Source organism: Notolepis coatsorum (assembly GCF_963971535.1).
Source record: "Notolepis coatsorum genome assembly, chromosome: 2".
NCBI classification, from domain to species: domain Eukaryota; kingdom Metazoa; phylum Chordata; class Actinopteri; order Aulopiformes; family Paralepididae; genus Notolepis; species Notolepis coatsorum.
Genome location: NC_140166.1, coordinates 42,495,595 through 42,509,727, shown reverse-complemented (window position 1 = coordinate 42,509,727; position 14,133 = coordinate 42,495,595). Strand labels below are relative to the sequence as shown.

Below are 14,133 nucleotides of genomic sequence, written 5' to 3'. Positions count from 1 at the left end.
ATTAAATATCTATATGTACATATTTATTTATTCATATATATACACATGTCAGGGCAGGCACAATGGCTTGTTCAAGCAAAGAATGTATATAAATGTTTTTATTCAATTCCAGAAATGAAAGGACATTGAACAAACTGAAGCATTGTTTTATATAGTTAAGAACAGGGGGTGCCTCCATCTTGTTGTAGCTGTTTGAGGCCTGTGGGCCAAATAATACAACATTTAAAATGTAAAACAAAAAAAAGGTAAACACTTATGTTAGCCATGTTATTTCATAATCAGTCCTCAAATATAATGAAATATCAAATTAAACCAAAAAGAACAGCTTTTCACAGTACTAGAACTCTTTGGCATGGCTGGCCATAAGCAATGATGTGGAAGCCTAGTCGGAATTGGCCAGTCCTGATATACAGATATATTATCTTTGCAGCATCCACCTGTGGATAGCGGTATATTCCAATAAGACCCATGATCTTGGAAAGCATTACAGGGACAAATGAAGAGTGGGGAATCTTAAGGCTAATGTGTTTCAGGGGTGACCGCAGTCTCCTCCCGTTTGTCGCTGGTCTCCTGAGAGCTGTAGTCCACCCTTTCCAGAAGCAGGAGCATCTCAACGTGGATGGTCTGGGGAAAGAGATCCACAGCCATGGCTCGCACCGGACGGAACGGGGCTCCACGCACTCTGTTAGACGGAGCTCTGCACAAGCTGTAGAGAAGCGCAATTAAATGGTAAATGGCTGCATTTATATAGCGCTTTTATCCAAAGCGCTTTACAATGTTCCTCACATTTTACCCATTCACTCACACACCGATGGCAGAGGTAACCACGCAAGGTGCCAACCTGCACATCGGGAGCAATTAAGGGTTAAGTGTCTTGCTCAAGGACACTTCGACACACTGCCAGGGAGGAGCGAGAATCTAACCGGGAACCTCCGGATTACCAGACGACTGCTCTACCTCCTGAGCCACTGTATTTGCTCCCATTAGGACACACTATTAACGCTTTTAAAAGGCATCTCCTACCACGTTTATGCGGATGATATCCAGCTGTATTGCTCTTTTAACCCCGATTGCCCTGATGATTTTAATTCTAATTTAATTGTTTTAAATGAGTGTCTGTTGGCCATTAAGGCCTGGTTAGCTAGCAACTTCCTCCAGCTAAATGAGGCCAAAATGGCGTTGCATCTAGGGTGGCTGGTTGCCTTGGGTCCCTAGAAACTAATGTGAGCCCCAACCTCAGGAACCTTGGGGTAAACTTTGATCAGGCCATGCACCTCGACACTCGCATCAAGTCGGTGACCCGCACCTGTTTTTTTCCATCTCAGGAATATTGCTAAGCTCAGGTCGATTGTTTCCCATTCTGACCTAGAGTTGATTATCCATGCCTTCGTTTCTTCTCGTCTAGACTACTGCAATTCGGTTCTCACCTGCCTCAATAAATCATCCATAGACCGCCTCCAGTTCATCCAAAATACTGCTGCAAGACTGCTGACCAGATCAAGCAGAAGGTGTCACATCACTCCAATTCTAGCCTCCTTGCACTGGCTTCCTATACATCTTAGAATTAATTTCAAGGTCCTGGTGCTCACTTTTAGAGCTTTGCATGGGCCAGGCACCAGAATATTTAACCGACCTGCTGGAACCATATGTGCCCAGCAGGACCCTGAGGACAGCTGACCAGGATCTGTTGGTCATTCCGCGCACCAGGTTGATCACCAAAGGTGACAGAGCCTTTCAATCTGTAGCGCCTAGACTCTGGAATGCCCTTCCTCGTGGCCTAAGAGCTGCAGCATCTGTTGACATTTTTAAAAATCAGCTAAAAACATTACTGTTTAAACAGGCCTTTGGGTAATGTTTGAGCTTCTCCTCCAGGTATAAAATATGTATTTTTTTTCTCTGTGATGCATTGTGTTTTTGTTCTGTCTCTTATCTCTTGAATGGTTCTTGCTTTTTATTTTTATATTTTATTTAATTTCTGCTGTATGTAAAGCACTTTGTGAGTTGTCTCTGTGAAAAGTGCTATATAAATAAACTTTACTTACTGTCGCCCCACTGCGATTAACCATCAGTTCTTTAATGGAAGCAATTATTTCCCCGGCACTCGCGGAAAATGTTCTTATAATAATTGTATTGCATGGGTAGCAAACGGACAAACTGAGACGCTGATGAAGGCTGTGTGCTGAATCGCATCCATTTGGTTGTTTGCTGCCCATGCAATAGAATTACCATAAGGACATTTTCTGTGAGTGTATTGTTGTTAAATAACTCAATACTGTGTCAAGAGACTATTAAAACTATAGAAAGTTTGAGTTATGCTCGCACCCTCCTTAAAATCTATATTAACCATCAGTTCCACATCGGAAAACAATTACACTAGCCTGAATTGCAGCCATACAATGAATGTCACAAAGACTCACTCAATGAAGTTGTTCATGGCTGCCTTGGCATTGCACGCTACATAGACCAGCCTCTTCAGATGTTCTGCCCTCCTGATGGCAAGAATGACCTTGGGATCTGCAAAACAAATGGTTGATCGAAGATTATAAATGTTTGATGGAAGACATGAAGACGGTGAAGCTTTAGTATGGTAGTCCTTTACTTACGCAGGCCTGCTCGGGGTGGGTCCACAATGGCTGTGACGTTGGGCGACACGAGAGCATTGAGAACATTGGGGAATACGTCTTCAGCCTTCCCGCAATGGAATTCAACGTTACTGAGACCTAAAACGGAAAATGCAGGATATATCAGTCTTCATATGCAGAGGTATGTTTTTGCATTGAAGGGCCACCACCAACAGCAGTATGGTGTCATGAGGTCTCTTACCATTGAGCTTGGCGTTGAATTTGGCGTCCTCCACTGCTTCCTGACACATCTCAATTCCTATCACCTTCTTCACCCTCTGGAGACAGAAGAGAACAAGGTGGTTATAACAGTGCCAATACATATGAATATGTTGCCCCCAAAAATGTCCTCAGTACCTACACAATCAGACAGAAAGTACTAACCCTACTACCCTCAGTACCTACACAATCAGACAGAAAGTACTAACCCTACTATCCTCAGTACCTACTTCACAGTCAGAAGCTACTGAACCTACTAGGGCTATCCCCGACTAAGGATTTGGATGGTCGACTAGGATTGGCCAAAATTTGTCGTTAGTCGACTATTGGTCGACTAAAAAAGAAAAAAAATGTAATATTTTTAAATATATATATATATATATATATATATATATATATATATTTTTTTTATCATTCCATTTGCTCTGTGGGGGGTGCTTAATGTCTGAAGGAGTCGACTGAAGGCTTCTTGTCCTCTGCAAAAACGTGCAATTGGTCCACTGATGGATACATCTTGATATTTGTCTAGTCTAGTGTGTTCATTAGATGGGTGAAATCCTCTTTCAGTGCCTGTGTGCCTGTTTTCGTAGGCAGTTAGCCTCTGGTATGCGTGCCATTAGCGTTAGCCACGCTTCTAGGCCTCTTTTATTTTGGAAAGAATGATAAAAAAAAATTACATTTTATTTTATTTTTTATATTCGACTAAGATGTTGGCCAGTCGACTACGGCTCCTTTCGACCGATTAGTCGACTAATCGATTAATAGGAGTCAGCCCTAGAACCTACTAACCACACACTCTTACTTACTTTTTCTTAGGTACTTTTAGAACCTATTGTTCGGTAGTTACATCCAGTAGACTCCTCTCCTGGGCCCTCATTTATCAACAATTCTTTGAAAGTGTTCTATTTTCGTTCTTAACACAATGGCGCCCGACCACGGAGATCTCCGTGTTTCGATTCCACCCGTTGTGGACAGAAGCACGGATATATCCGTGGCAAGTTGTTTTGGCTTTTATTCCATTTTAATAACCTATTCAAGGTCGCCGAGCGGCACTGCAGATGTACCCTACTCTTTGAATTCGAGAAAGTGCAATACCGGCCAGATCCTCTTAGGGGCGCTATCGCGATAATAGAGTGTTCCCTGTGGCAGAAGTTGTCTTTTTTTTTTTTTTTTTATCTCTAATGTAGTTTTCTACTCATCTGAAGCGATAGCTATTGTCTGTTGCACGGGATACGTTTTGAATTGCGTATTTCACTATGCAATAAGGGGATTTATCATCAGCCAATGGACATATCGATCTACCAGATGGCGATCGATAACGGGGAAATGCTCGGGGGGATCCAACCGGCTCATGGTAAGATCTTTTTCACGTAAATTACAGCCCTATCGAGCCTTGTTATGATACGATACGATCGGCTTATGTGGCTACTTAGACGAACACGGTTATTGGTAAGCAATAATAAGAAACAACGTCCCCCGCCCCCCCCCCCTTTCATGCATACATGCTTGAGGATTGTGCCGCTCATATGCAGTTTGAGTTTTAACTGTAGCATCTGTATAACGGAAATGCCATTGGAAATAACGTTAGTAACTATTAGCCCTTTATCTCGCCTCCCAGGAAATATACTAGACCAAATGCCGTATAACGCTTATATTCACGGTGCTATAAAATGAGAACGTATTGATGATTTTTTTTTCTTTAATCCATTTTGAAGGGACGGTTTATGGTCCCAATTGACAATGAGAATGGACAGATAGCAATACTATAAAGTATAGATTTAGCTCTACAAACAGCCCCACGTCTGTTTACATTTGCCGGTCCTCTAGAGATTTATTAGACGCATCCCAATGGCCCCGAATGTGTTAAGCACAGAATTTAGAATGTGTGTACGTACAGAAAAATCGGGATTTATCACACGTGCGTACACAGGTCCTACGCACACCTGCAAGTACTCCGTGTTGATAAATGCCACTTGTTCTGCGCTCCACGCTCGTGCACGGTTTAACGTATTTGCATATAACACCGCCCGTAATTAACCATATATGGTCATGAAACACCCACATGAAATGTGGAAAAATGGACTAAGCCGAGCGAACGCCTGGGAGAAATACGCGACAGGCTGACAGACATCTATTAACTTCCTAAAGACCATTGCTGCCTCGGCAGCGCAAACACTAATAAAGACCGTTAACCACTGTTTGCCATTGGTGTCATTAATAACCATGCTGGAATATGACTGCTTTTTCTTCGTTTCGTTCGATTAATACCCAGGGATTAAAGTTCTCCGTCAATTTCATTCCAAATCACGACGGATTTTCCGTAAATGTTCTACCTGCATCACAGCATGTGAGCGGATCGGAGCGCGAGCGGGGCGCGGAGCGGCCGGTTTTGACGTGAGCGAGGAGTGGGTTTTAAAATGAGTCGGCGCGACGTCCGGAGCGAGAGTTCTCCTCCGCTCCAATCCACTCCAGGCCGCTTACAGTGGTTTAACACTGATGTAATATATACATGCAGTACAATGCCAAAGCAACAGATGGCGATGTACAAACATGAAGGCCATTTTCAACCAATGAGAAGGGTGAACCTGTGATAGGCTGTTCGTTCAGGCTTTGTCACTGTAGAGACGCCCACACTCACTCCAGTTAGAAAAATTATCGACGCCATTGTTGTTGACGTTAGCTTACATGCTAACGTTAATGGCAGCGACCATAGCATTGTGGCTCGGCTTGCCTATCATCGCTTAATAGAGATAGTGAATGGATAAACAACGTTATTTAACATTGCAGAATGGCTACAATTACAATGCGGCTCAATACAAACAATTGTTAAGGGGCCCAGGGGGTGTAGACTGTTGTAGTTTGAGCTCATTTACACCATGCTCCAAAAAAAGAAGAAAAAAAACTGCCGAGCGATCTGGCGCGGGGAGCGGGGAGCGCTCGATTCAAGGTGAGCGGGGAGCGAGCGGAGAGCGACTTGGGGGCGGGGTCAACATGAGTGATTAGCGGAGCGGACCAAGCTTTAAAGAGCGAAGAGCGGATTTCTCGGCCGCGCCGATCCGCTCACGTGGTCTGACCTGCATATGATTTGTAGAGGCATACAATCTATTTTGATGTCGGTATTAGGTATAGCCTATATAAACAATAATACGAGAGCATATACAAGAACCTTTCTATTCACATAACTGCATTTGTGATGGAGCTTTGACAGCTACATGGGTGGTACAGACAGTAACAGTCTATTGCTCGATCCATCTCCAATATCACAATGGACCGTGCCATGCAGCCTATGTGATCAATAAAAACGCGAACTTGAATCCCATCATCATATTTATATGTTGTGTCTGTCCACTATTTTTGTTACTTTGTTATTTTCTCCCCCCTATGTAAAGCGACCTTGGGTCTCTTGAAAGGCGCTATATAAAATGAAGCTATTTATTGTTATTGTTATTATTATTATTATTATTATTATTATTATTATTATCACGTCTGTGCGGGAGCTCACAAATAGACTCTTTTAGTCTCAGTGAAGTTTCAACAGAGGTCATCTATTCTAACCAACAAATTGAAGTAGAAAGCATTTTGTTGTGTCCAATCTTATTTGGAAACATGACACACAAAATAATAGTATTTTGCTTTTTATTTTAAACAATATTTAATCGCGTTTGGAGGTGGGTGTCCTGCATCTGCCCCCCCGTGCCAAACAAGCAGGCCAACCTCTTGTTCGAGCGTGAGCCCGTTATAATTACACTACTGTCGCTATTTTACAATGAACTATAATGAATTACGGTTCATACAGAACACAGTGTTGGAAGTAATGCACGGAAGCTTATTTTCGCGTTGCAATAAAATATTCTACCGCCGGGCGCCAGGTACGCATGGTCAGAGCTGTGCGTAAATATACGCACAAAGTCAAGCACACATTCAAATTGATAAGTCCCACACTTTGCTTAGAAATGATCGTACGCACGGGTTACGCACATATCTGTGCATATGCAACGTTGATAAATGAGGGCCCTGCCGTTTTAAGCTAGACTAGTGGTCTATCAGCTTCCATTCCTTTGTGCTGTGCTGTGCTGGGCTAGCTTGCAGCCGGACAGCTTTCTACTGAACGCATAGAGGGGAAATTGGTATCCATCTTCGTGTCCGACTCTGGAGAAAATGTTGAAGTGTATTCCCCATAATGTTGGTGTGCCCCTTTAAGGGTACTGAAAGGCTATTAAAAAATGCCTACTCAAGTATCATGAAGTTCAGTTCAGACTTTAAAGTTAAGAATACTGAACCACTGTACTGAGAATAACGTACTTTCGGAAGTTCCTAACCTTCTTGTGAGCTTGATAGCGTTTAGCAGGCACCTGAAGGACATTACCTTGGCCAGAGAGATGCCGATGGTTCCTGTCCCACAGCATACATCCAGCACTGTGCTCTCCTGGTCCAACTGGGCCCATTCCCCCACCGCTGAGTACAGCACCTCCGCGGCGCCCGTGTTCACCTATTCGGGATCCATACAGACAAAAGCATGAGGATACTGGTAGAGGATACAGCATATCTGTAAGCAAATACACGAATATCACTTATTAGTGCTTTCACATGCATATTCATATTCCAGTATTTGAGATACTCAAAATATTCTGCGTTTGATTTGGTACATGTAAAATGCCATATCCCATTCACAGTAACATGGATAAGCCCATATGCCGACTACAATAAACCTGAATATGATCGTTGGGATATGCAGATATGAGATATTGAGGCATGTAAACACTTTATTCCATTTACTGTTGGGTTTTGCCGTCTGTTTAGGGTGTGTTGCCATGGTGGTATTTGCAATATTCTGTACTCATGTATACAGCAATATTTGTAATCACAATACAAAAATGATATTAAACACCTTATCCTGATTAAGACATTAACTAGGACAGCGGTTCTCAAATTACGGGTCGGGGGCGCGACCCAAAGTGGGGTCGTGGGTAGGCGACAGTGGGGTTGCGCATTGATAAGTAATAGAAATATGTTCTGGCAACATATTTTGGCTAAATATGCCTCGTTTTATAAATGTGTATTGATAACATAGTGCTGTAATTAAAATGTTCTAATAAATATGCATGATCAAGTTCAACAATGTGTGCTTTTATTTTGATATTCCTTAATTCCACGTCGAAATTACACGATACATTAACACATTGAGTGCCACGGACGCGTTTTAGTTCATGCCGACCTTTGAGTGCCCCTGACGCTATATAGCGTTTGTTTGTCGCCTCTATAGCGTGCATAAGTACACATATACTATCGATAATCTAGCGTTTATTTGAAAACTATTCATAAATAGGCCGAAAAATTACAACGTTTTTGTGTATGCTAGAATATTCCAGTAAATGCCCTTTTTTTTGGCGTTTTATCGCTTTATTGCTACTGGGCAGTCCAGTAGAGAGAGACAGAGGAGGAATGGGAGACAGAGTGGGGGGAAGACATTCGGCAAATAACGACGGGTTCGGGAGTCGAACCCGGGTCGGCCGTGTCGCGGCTGAGCGCGCTATGTGGTTCGCCACTGGGGCACCCCCAGTAAATGCCTTTTATCACGGAATCTATATATTTTCCTGAAATACGAGGGCTTTTCAAAATGCTATAAAACGAAAATGAACCGATTAAAAAACAATCCGTTTCGACAATGTTGACTGCAAACAAGTCATTGATAAGCGACAGGCAGATTAGACACATAGCCATAATTTAAGACCGAGATTATGCATTCACAACGCTATCATTGAAGTGGGTCCTGGCATTTAACCATGTTTCTCATGTTAATGGCCGGCACTGAAAGTGTTAAGTGTGGGGTCGCCAAAAGAAATCCTAAATAAAATGGGGTTGTGGTATAAAAAAGTTTGAGAACCCCTGAACTAGGATATCAGCTAGTATCCAGAACACTCACTGTACATGTATAATGTGTATGTGACAAATAAACTGACTTGGAATACCATGTGCATATATAAATACCCTAAGGGCTGTTCAAACCTGTGAACAAAACATCCAACTTACCTGGAAGAAGGAATGAGGGGATATTCTGAATTTCAGACCCAGAAGTTCCTCATGAATGTACCCTGCTCCGGCCACTAGCTCACAGGGCAAGTCTTCCAGGTTAGGGGATGTCCTGGACAAACCATTATTCTGTCAGTCAAAGCAGTTAATTAATGCATTCCACATCTCTCACGTTAGCGTCATGCTTTTCCCCCCCTTACCTTTGACCCTCTTTTACGAAGTGAAGAGAGTTCACGCCACTGTCCTTCCCCTCGCCTTCCGTGAAGTACTGCCTCAGAGAACTCTTTAGTGCATCAAGTTTTTCTTCCTCAAGTTTCTGCAGAGAAACATCACAGAGAAAGGAGGGACAAAAGCAATTCGGCTTTGAAACGGGAGACTGTATTAATGTCGCCTCCAGATCCCATTTCCCAGTACAGAAATCATGCTCGACAGCTTTTGGTCGGAAAGAACTAATAAAATGGAGGCCACCCACTGACTTTCCCGCTCATAATTCCAAAGACAGCCAAAGAGGATGCTAGAGGCTTTGCATTGTGGGATAGTTGCACAATTTTTAATGGCTTCAGGCATACTTAATACAGTTCCCCATTGATTGTATTTTTAACACAAAACTACCAGGCTTGCCTAATAATATACAGACAGTAGTTGGACATGCGTGTTGGGTTAATGACACCCCCCTCCCCCCCCTACACCCTTTGTTAGTCATACACCTTTTTGCTGTAGAATGTTGATGGAAAGCTAGAATGTCAAACACACCAAAGCAGAATGGCGAGACGAATAATTCGTCAAGGATTAGTCCAAATTGAGCTCACTCACTGACTGTAACTAGGCTGGACACCAACAGGTCCAGGACCTTCAGTACCTGCGGGTTGAAGAACACCATAGCCATGGCCTCTTTGGTCCTCGTGGTCCGCACGGTCAACTGCTTCCAGTGTCCTTCATACGTTTCAGGGCAGTACTTGGAGTATGGTGTTGTCCTGTGTGCAAGTAAACAACAAATAGATGACATTTGAAATAAAATCCAATTATGACCTCATCTAAATAATATTTTACATTCAGTATTTATCTTGAAGGAGGAGAGAATCAGAACATGGGTAGCGATGTAGTGTATTATGTAGAAAGGAGAAAGGGTCTCAAAAACAACCCCACCCTCGGAATAGACCCGGAAGCGGAACACCTGCCTGAATGGGAGACGCCTCACTTTGGCACCCATTGACCATGTTCACACGGCGGGCATTTTGCTCTTGTGAAATCTCTGTGGGAAACTGATTTTGAGAACCAAGTCTCCTTTCTCAGGTGGATGTTTGAGAACCAAGTCTCCTCACTCAGGTGGATGTTTGAGAACCAAGTCTCCTCACTCAGGTGGATGTTTGAGAACCAAGTCTCCTCACTCAGGTGGATGTTTGAGAACCAAGTCTCCTCACTCAGGTGGATGTTTGGGAAATCCCACTCAAAATAGCAGTTATGGTGTGGGGGGGGGGGGTACCATTATATTACCTGATGAACTTTTGAAAGGCGGTGACTACTCTCTTGGCCTCCGCCGAGACGTGGGTTGTATCGGCAGGCCCCACCACGGCACAGGAGCCACCGGTGTATTTGCCCAGCCGGAAGCCGACCGTCTTATCCTGGCCGTCCGCACCCATGGAAATGAGGAACTCGCACTTGTTTCTGTATTCAGTCTGACTCGGGACAGAGTAGGGAAAGCAAGTGACTAAGAACAGAATCGAAGAGTCTCTGGATGGACAATTACATTAATATGCAAAGTTGCCACTTTATCACTGTCCTAAACTTCAATACTAGTACAATCTGTAATACCGTCAAACAGCGACCTCCAGGCAAAAGAGCCCTGCTTGGTATCGAGGCTGTGAGCGCTTGGGGTGTGGCCAGCAGTAGCAACCCCTCCCCTATATACCCACTGAAATCCAATCCACACATGGTAAACAAAGTGTAGTACCATGGTGTCATCTTTTGCCTAGAGAGGTTGCCGTTTGACAACATTACAGATTCTACCTTTAATTACTGGCTGACAACTAGTACCACTGCAATCCCATTCATTACTTTTATTTTAAAGCATAGACTTTAACTGTTAGTTTGGTATCACTGGACAAAAGTGATTGAGACATAATCCATTTTCCAAATGAGAGAAATAGGAAATTCTGAAAAATCAACATTACATTGGTCCCATGGAAATTCTCCTGATACAAATATCACATTTTAGCTTGGTATTGATTTATTGTTTTAGCCTGGTATTGATTTATTGTTTTAGCCTGGTATTTATGTATCGTTTTAGCCTCAGTACATCCCTATGATCAATATGCAAAAAGAAATCCTCAAGAGTTATATTATCCAACATTACCTGGGAGGGAGATGGTCGGATGTCTTCCAGTGGGCAACACATGTTGTTGTACTTCCCTTTCTGTGCAAACACCCAAGGTATCATTGCTTTGTTGGTATTGCCTATTTCTCTGAAAAGCAAAGATAATGAGATCAACTTCATAAGGTTTAAGTCATACTTGTGCTGTACTGCCAATAACACTTCCATAGGTGAGTGTAGATGTCTGCAAGAATTATATGTTGGTATCATGAATAGAAAAATTACATTTACTTGTGATGTACATACTAGGCTAACTTTTAATAGCATCCACATTTTGTCTTGTTTTAATTCATATGCATATCTTATTACTTTTTTATGTCCATTTTTCCACCTGTATTCTTCATACTATCATACAATGTCATGTGCTGCTGGTGACACAGTTTCCCCATTGGGCCCAAGAAAGTCCCTTTTCTTTTTTTTCTTGGGGCTTTCTGTATTTTTCACCCATCCCAATTTTTCGTCGTTAGGCCAATTCCCTTCCTGGTCGTTGCACACATTGCCCCACTGTCGGCCTGGGGAGGGTGTAGAACTACCACATGCCTCCTCCGATACATGTGGAGTCGCCAGCCACTTCTTTTCACCTGACAGCGAGGAGTTTCACTGGGGGAACGTTTCAAATGGCGTGAACTGGAGGTTCACGCCATTTCCCCCAGATCCCCTCCCTGCTGAACAGGCGCCCCGACCAGTAGGAGTTGCAGTTTACAACGACCTGGACACATACCCCACCGGCTTCCCACCCGCTTAAACACTGCCAATCGTGTTAGTAGGGACGACTGACCAAGCCGGAGGTACCACTGACAGCTGGATTAAATCCCAGAGTCTCTGCGGTGGTAGGCGAGCACTTAGTCCCCTGCGCTACCCAGCCACTCCCCGGGAAGACCCTTTTCTACCGGTAACTGGGAAATTCATTCATTCAAATACAGTAATAATGAATCGGTAGAAATGACAACACCTAGAAACTCAGTAAACACAAGTCACATCAAACCCGTACTTGGCCAGCTGCTGAAGAACCGCTTTCACCTCCTGCTCCTTCCTCCTCAGCTGCTCCTCGTACGGCACGTTCCACAGAGGGGTCACCACGTTGGCTATCTGCACGCTGAAGGGCTCCTCCTCCTCGTCCGCCTGCTGCCGCTTGGAAGGAGGCCGCTCGCCCGTGGCCTCTTCCTCGTCCTGCCTCCTTTTCCTCAAGATGGGGTCAGCCTTGGGCTTGGCCAGCCTCACGCTGAGCACCTGGCCCTTCCACTGCATGCCGTGCACCATCTTCATCGCCTTGTCCCGCTCCTCCTCGTTCTTGAAGGTCACGAAGGCAAAGTTCTGCCTGTTAAACAGCTTGACCTTGTGCGAGTTGATGCCGTGCCTGGCCAGGAACTTCTTCAGGTCATTGAAGCCAATGAACTTGGGCAGGTTTCGGATCTCCACCTTGTAGATCTCCGATGTGAAGAGGTCCTCTTTGATGTAACGGTACATGTCCGAGCCCTCTTCTCCCTCTCCTTCCCCAGGGATTTGTTTCACACCATCAATTGTATCCTCTTTATGGTCAGCAGCCTTCTGCTCGGTCATAGGTGCAGTGTCAGCCACTGGAATGGCACTTGTATCCGCCATAATACGGTCTTTGAGAGAAATGACCAATGTTATATACATATAATATGGCATTTCTATTTTGGTGCAATTCTAAGAATAGCATTAATTTCCTCTAATGGTAATGAATGGCAATGCAAATCTAATTGACACATAAAAGTAATCTGAATCTAATGGTAACGCTGCAGTAAAGTTTATTTTGTTATTCTTCCAAGACTAATTAGCTTACCTAACAACAGTGGTGACCAAAACATTGCAATAGGTTAAACATGACAAGCAACGAAATAGCGTTGGTAGCTAGTGCAGTTTAGGATTGTTAGCGTTATCGTATGGCTGCTGCTTTGGTAATTTAGTAGAGCAGTCAGCAAATGTACTGTATCTTGTCCATAGGGACCGCTGTGTTATAAATATGATAGTAACGTTAGTGTAGTAATGTCAGGTGATAGCCTACCTTCTCACGTTAAATTTCACTTCTCACTAGGAACAGGAGGCTCGTTTAGCCACGTGCAACGGTGAACTTTGACACGAGGAAATAATACTCTTAAATGATAGGCAGCACAATAGCATTCAAATTGTATAATATTTCTACTATGTCAGGGTCAGGCACATGTGTTGCGTTACATACCGGTAGTTGAACTAGCTTTACTCTTCTTCTTCTTTTGGATTTCCGGCAGTCTGAGTCTAGACGCCCTTCGGCGAACTGTACAATCTAGTTTACAATATTCTTCTTCTTCTTCTTCTTTGGAATTAATGGCGGGTCGCAACCACAGAAAGGCGCATACCGCCACCTACTGTACAACTAGCTGTAATGGTTAGGTTAACGTAATTTAGGATTCGTCATTTGCAACAGGAACAGGACGCTGTGAACAGCAACTAACAGGAAACACCACATTAATTAATTAATGTTTCGATATGGGTTTTAATTAAATAAGCCCATGGTCATGATAATAATAGCAAGAATGATCATAACTATGACTATGATGACTTTATAATAAAATAATTAAACATTTACTGGTGTTTACACGTGTTTGTGTGGATCGAAACATTTGATTTTTATTTGATTTGATTTATCTCGAACATAGAAACATAAAACAAGTTTAAAAAACAAAAAGGTAAATAGTCAAAGACTATTTCCATACAATAAGTGTTCGAGAAGGAACAGGGGGAAGTAAAACAACTTATCAAGCCCTGCCCCTTCCGTACAATATTTGACATTATAATTTAATAATAAAAAAAAAATATATATATAATAAATAATACAAAATAAAATAAAAGTACAGTTTTTTATATATCCAAATGAGCAAAAATAATAGG

At 43.0% G+C, this 14,133-nt stretch overlaps 1 protein-coding gene across 3 annotated transcripts; it reads right to left on the bottom strand.

Moving 5' to 3' along the window:
* Positions 1-130: 130 nt before the first annotated feature.
* trmt2a (tRNA methyltransferase 2 homolog A) lies at positions 131-13,548 on the bottom strand. 3 transcript variants are annotated; one of them, XM_084338041.1, is made up of 13 exons: positions 13,445-13,548; positions 13,271-13,336; positions 12,233-12,851; positions 11,224-11,332; positions 10,365-10,546; positions 9,730-9,844; positions 9,071-9,186; positions 8,871-8,982; positions 7,207-7,329; positions 2,824-2,899; positions 2,604-2,720; positions 2,418-2,514; positions 131-706 (listed from the first exon to the last, which is right to left on the bottom strand). In XM_084338041.1, the coding sequence occupies exons 3-13, from the start codon at positions 12,841-12,843 to the stop codon at positions 520-522; spliced, it is 1,845 nt and encodes a 614-aa protein (XP_084194167.1). In that variant the 5' UTR covers positions 12,844-12,851; positions 13,271-13,336; positions 13,445-13,548; the 3' UTR covers positions 131-519. The 3 variants fall into 3 exon arrangements, with proteins under 3 accessions (XP_084194167.1, XP_084194168.1, XP_084194166.1); XM_084338042.1 differs by lacking the exon at positions 13,271-13,336 and having other exon boundaries at positions 13,445-13,527; XM_084338040.1 differs by lacking the exon at positions 13,445-13,548 and having other exon boundaries at positions 13,271-13,437.
* Between the last annotated feature and the right edge of the window lie 585 nt (positions 13,549-14,133).

Coding starts and splice junctions, on each gene's coding strand:
- trmt2a (XM_084338041.1), bottom strand. CDS start 12,843: ATGGCGGATACAAGTGCCATTCCAGTGGCTGACACTGCACCTATGACC. Junction 11,333..12,232: donor GTTCTTCAGCAGCTGGCCAA/GTACGGGTTTGA, acceptor TTTGCTTTTCAG/AGAAATAGGCAATACCAACA. Junction 10,547..11,223: donor TCCGACCATCTCCCTCCCAG/GTAATGTTGGAT, acceptor GTCCCGAGTCAG/ACTGAATACAGAAACAAGTG.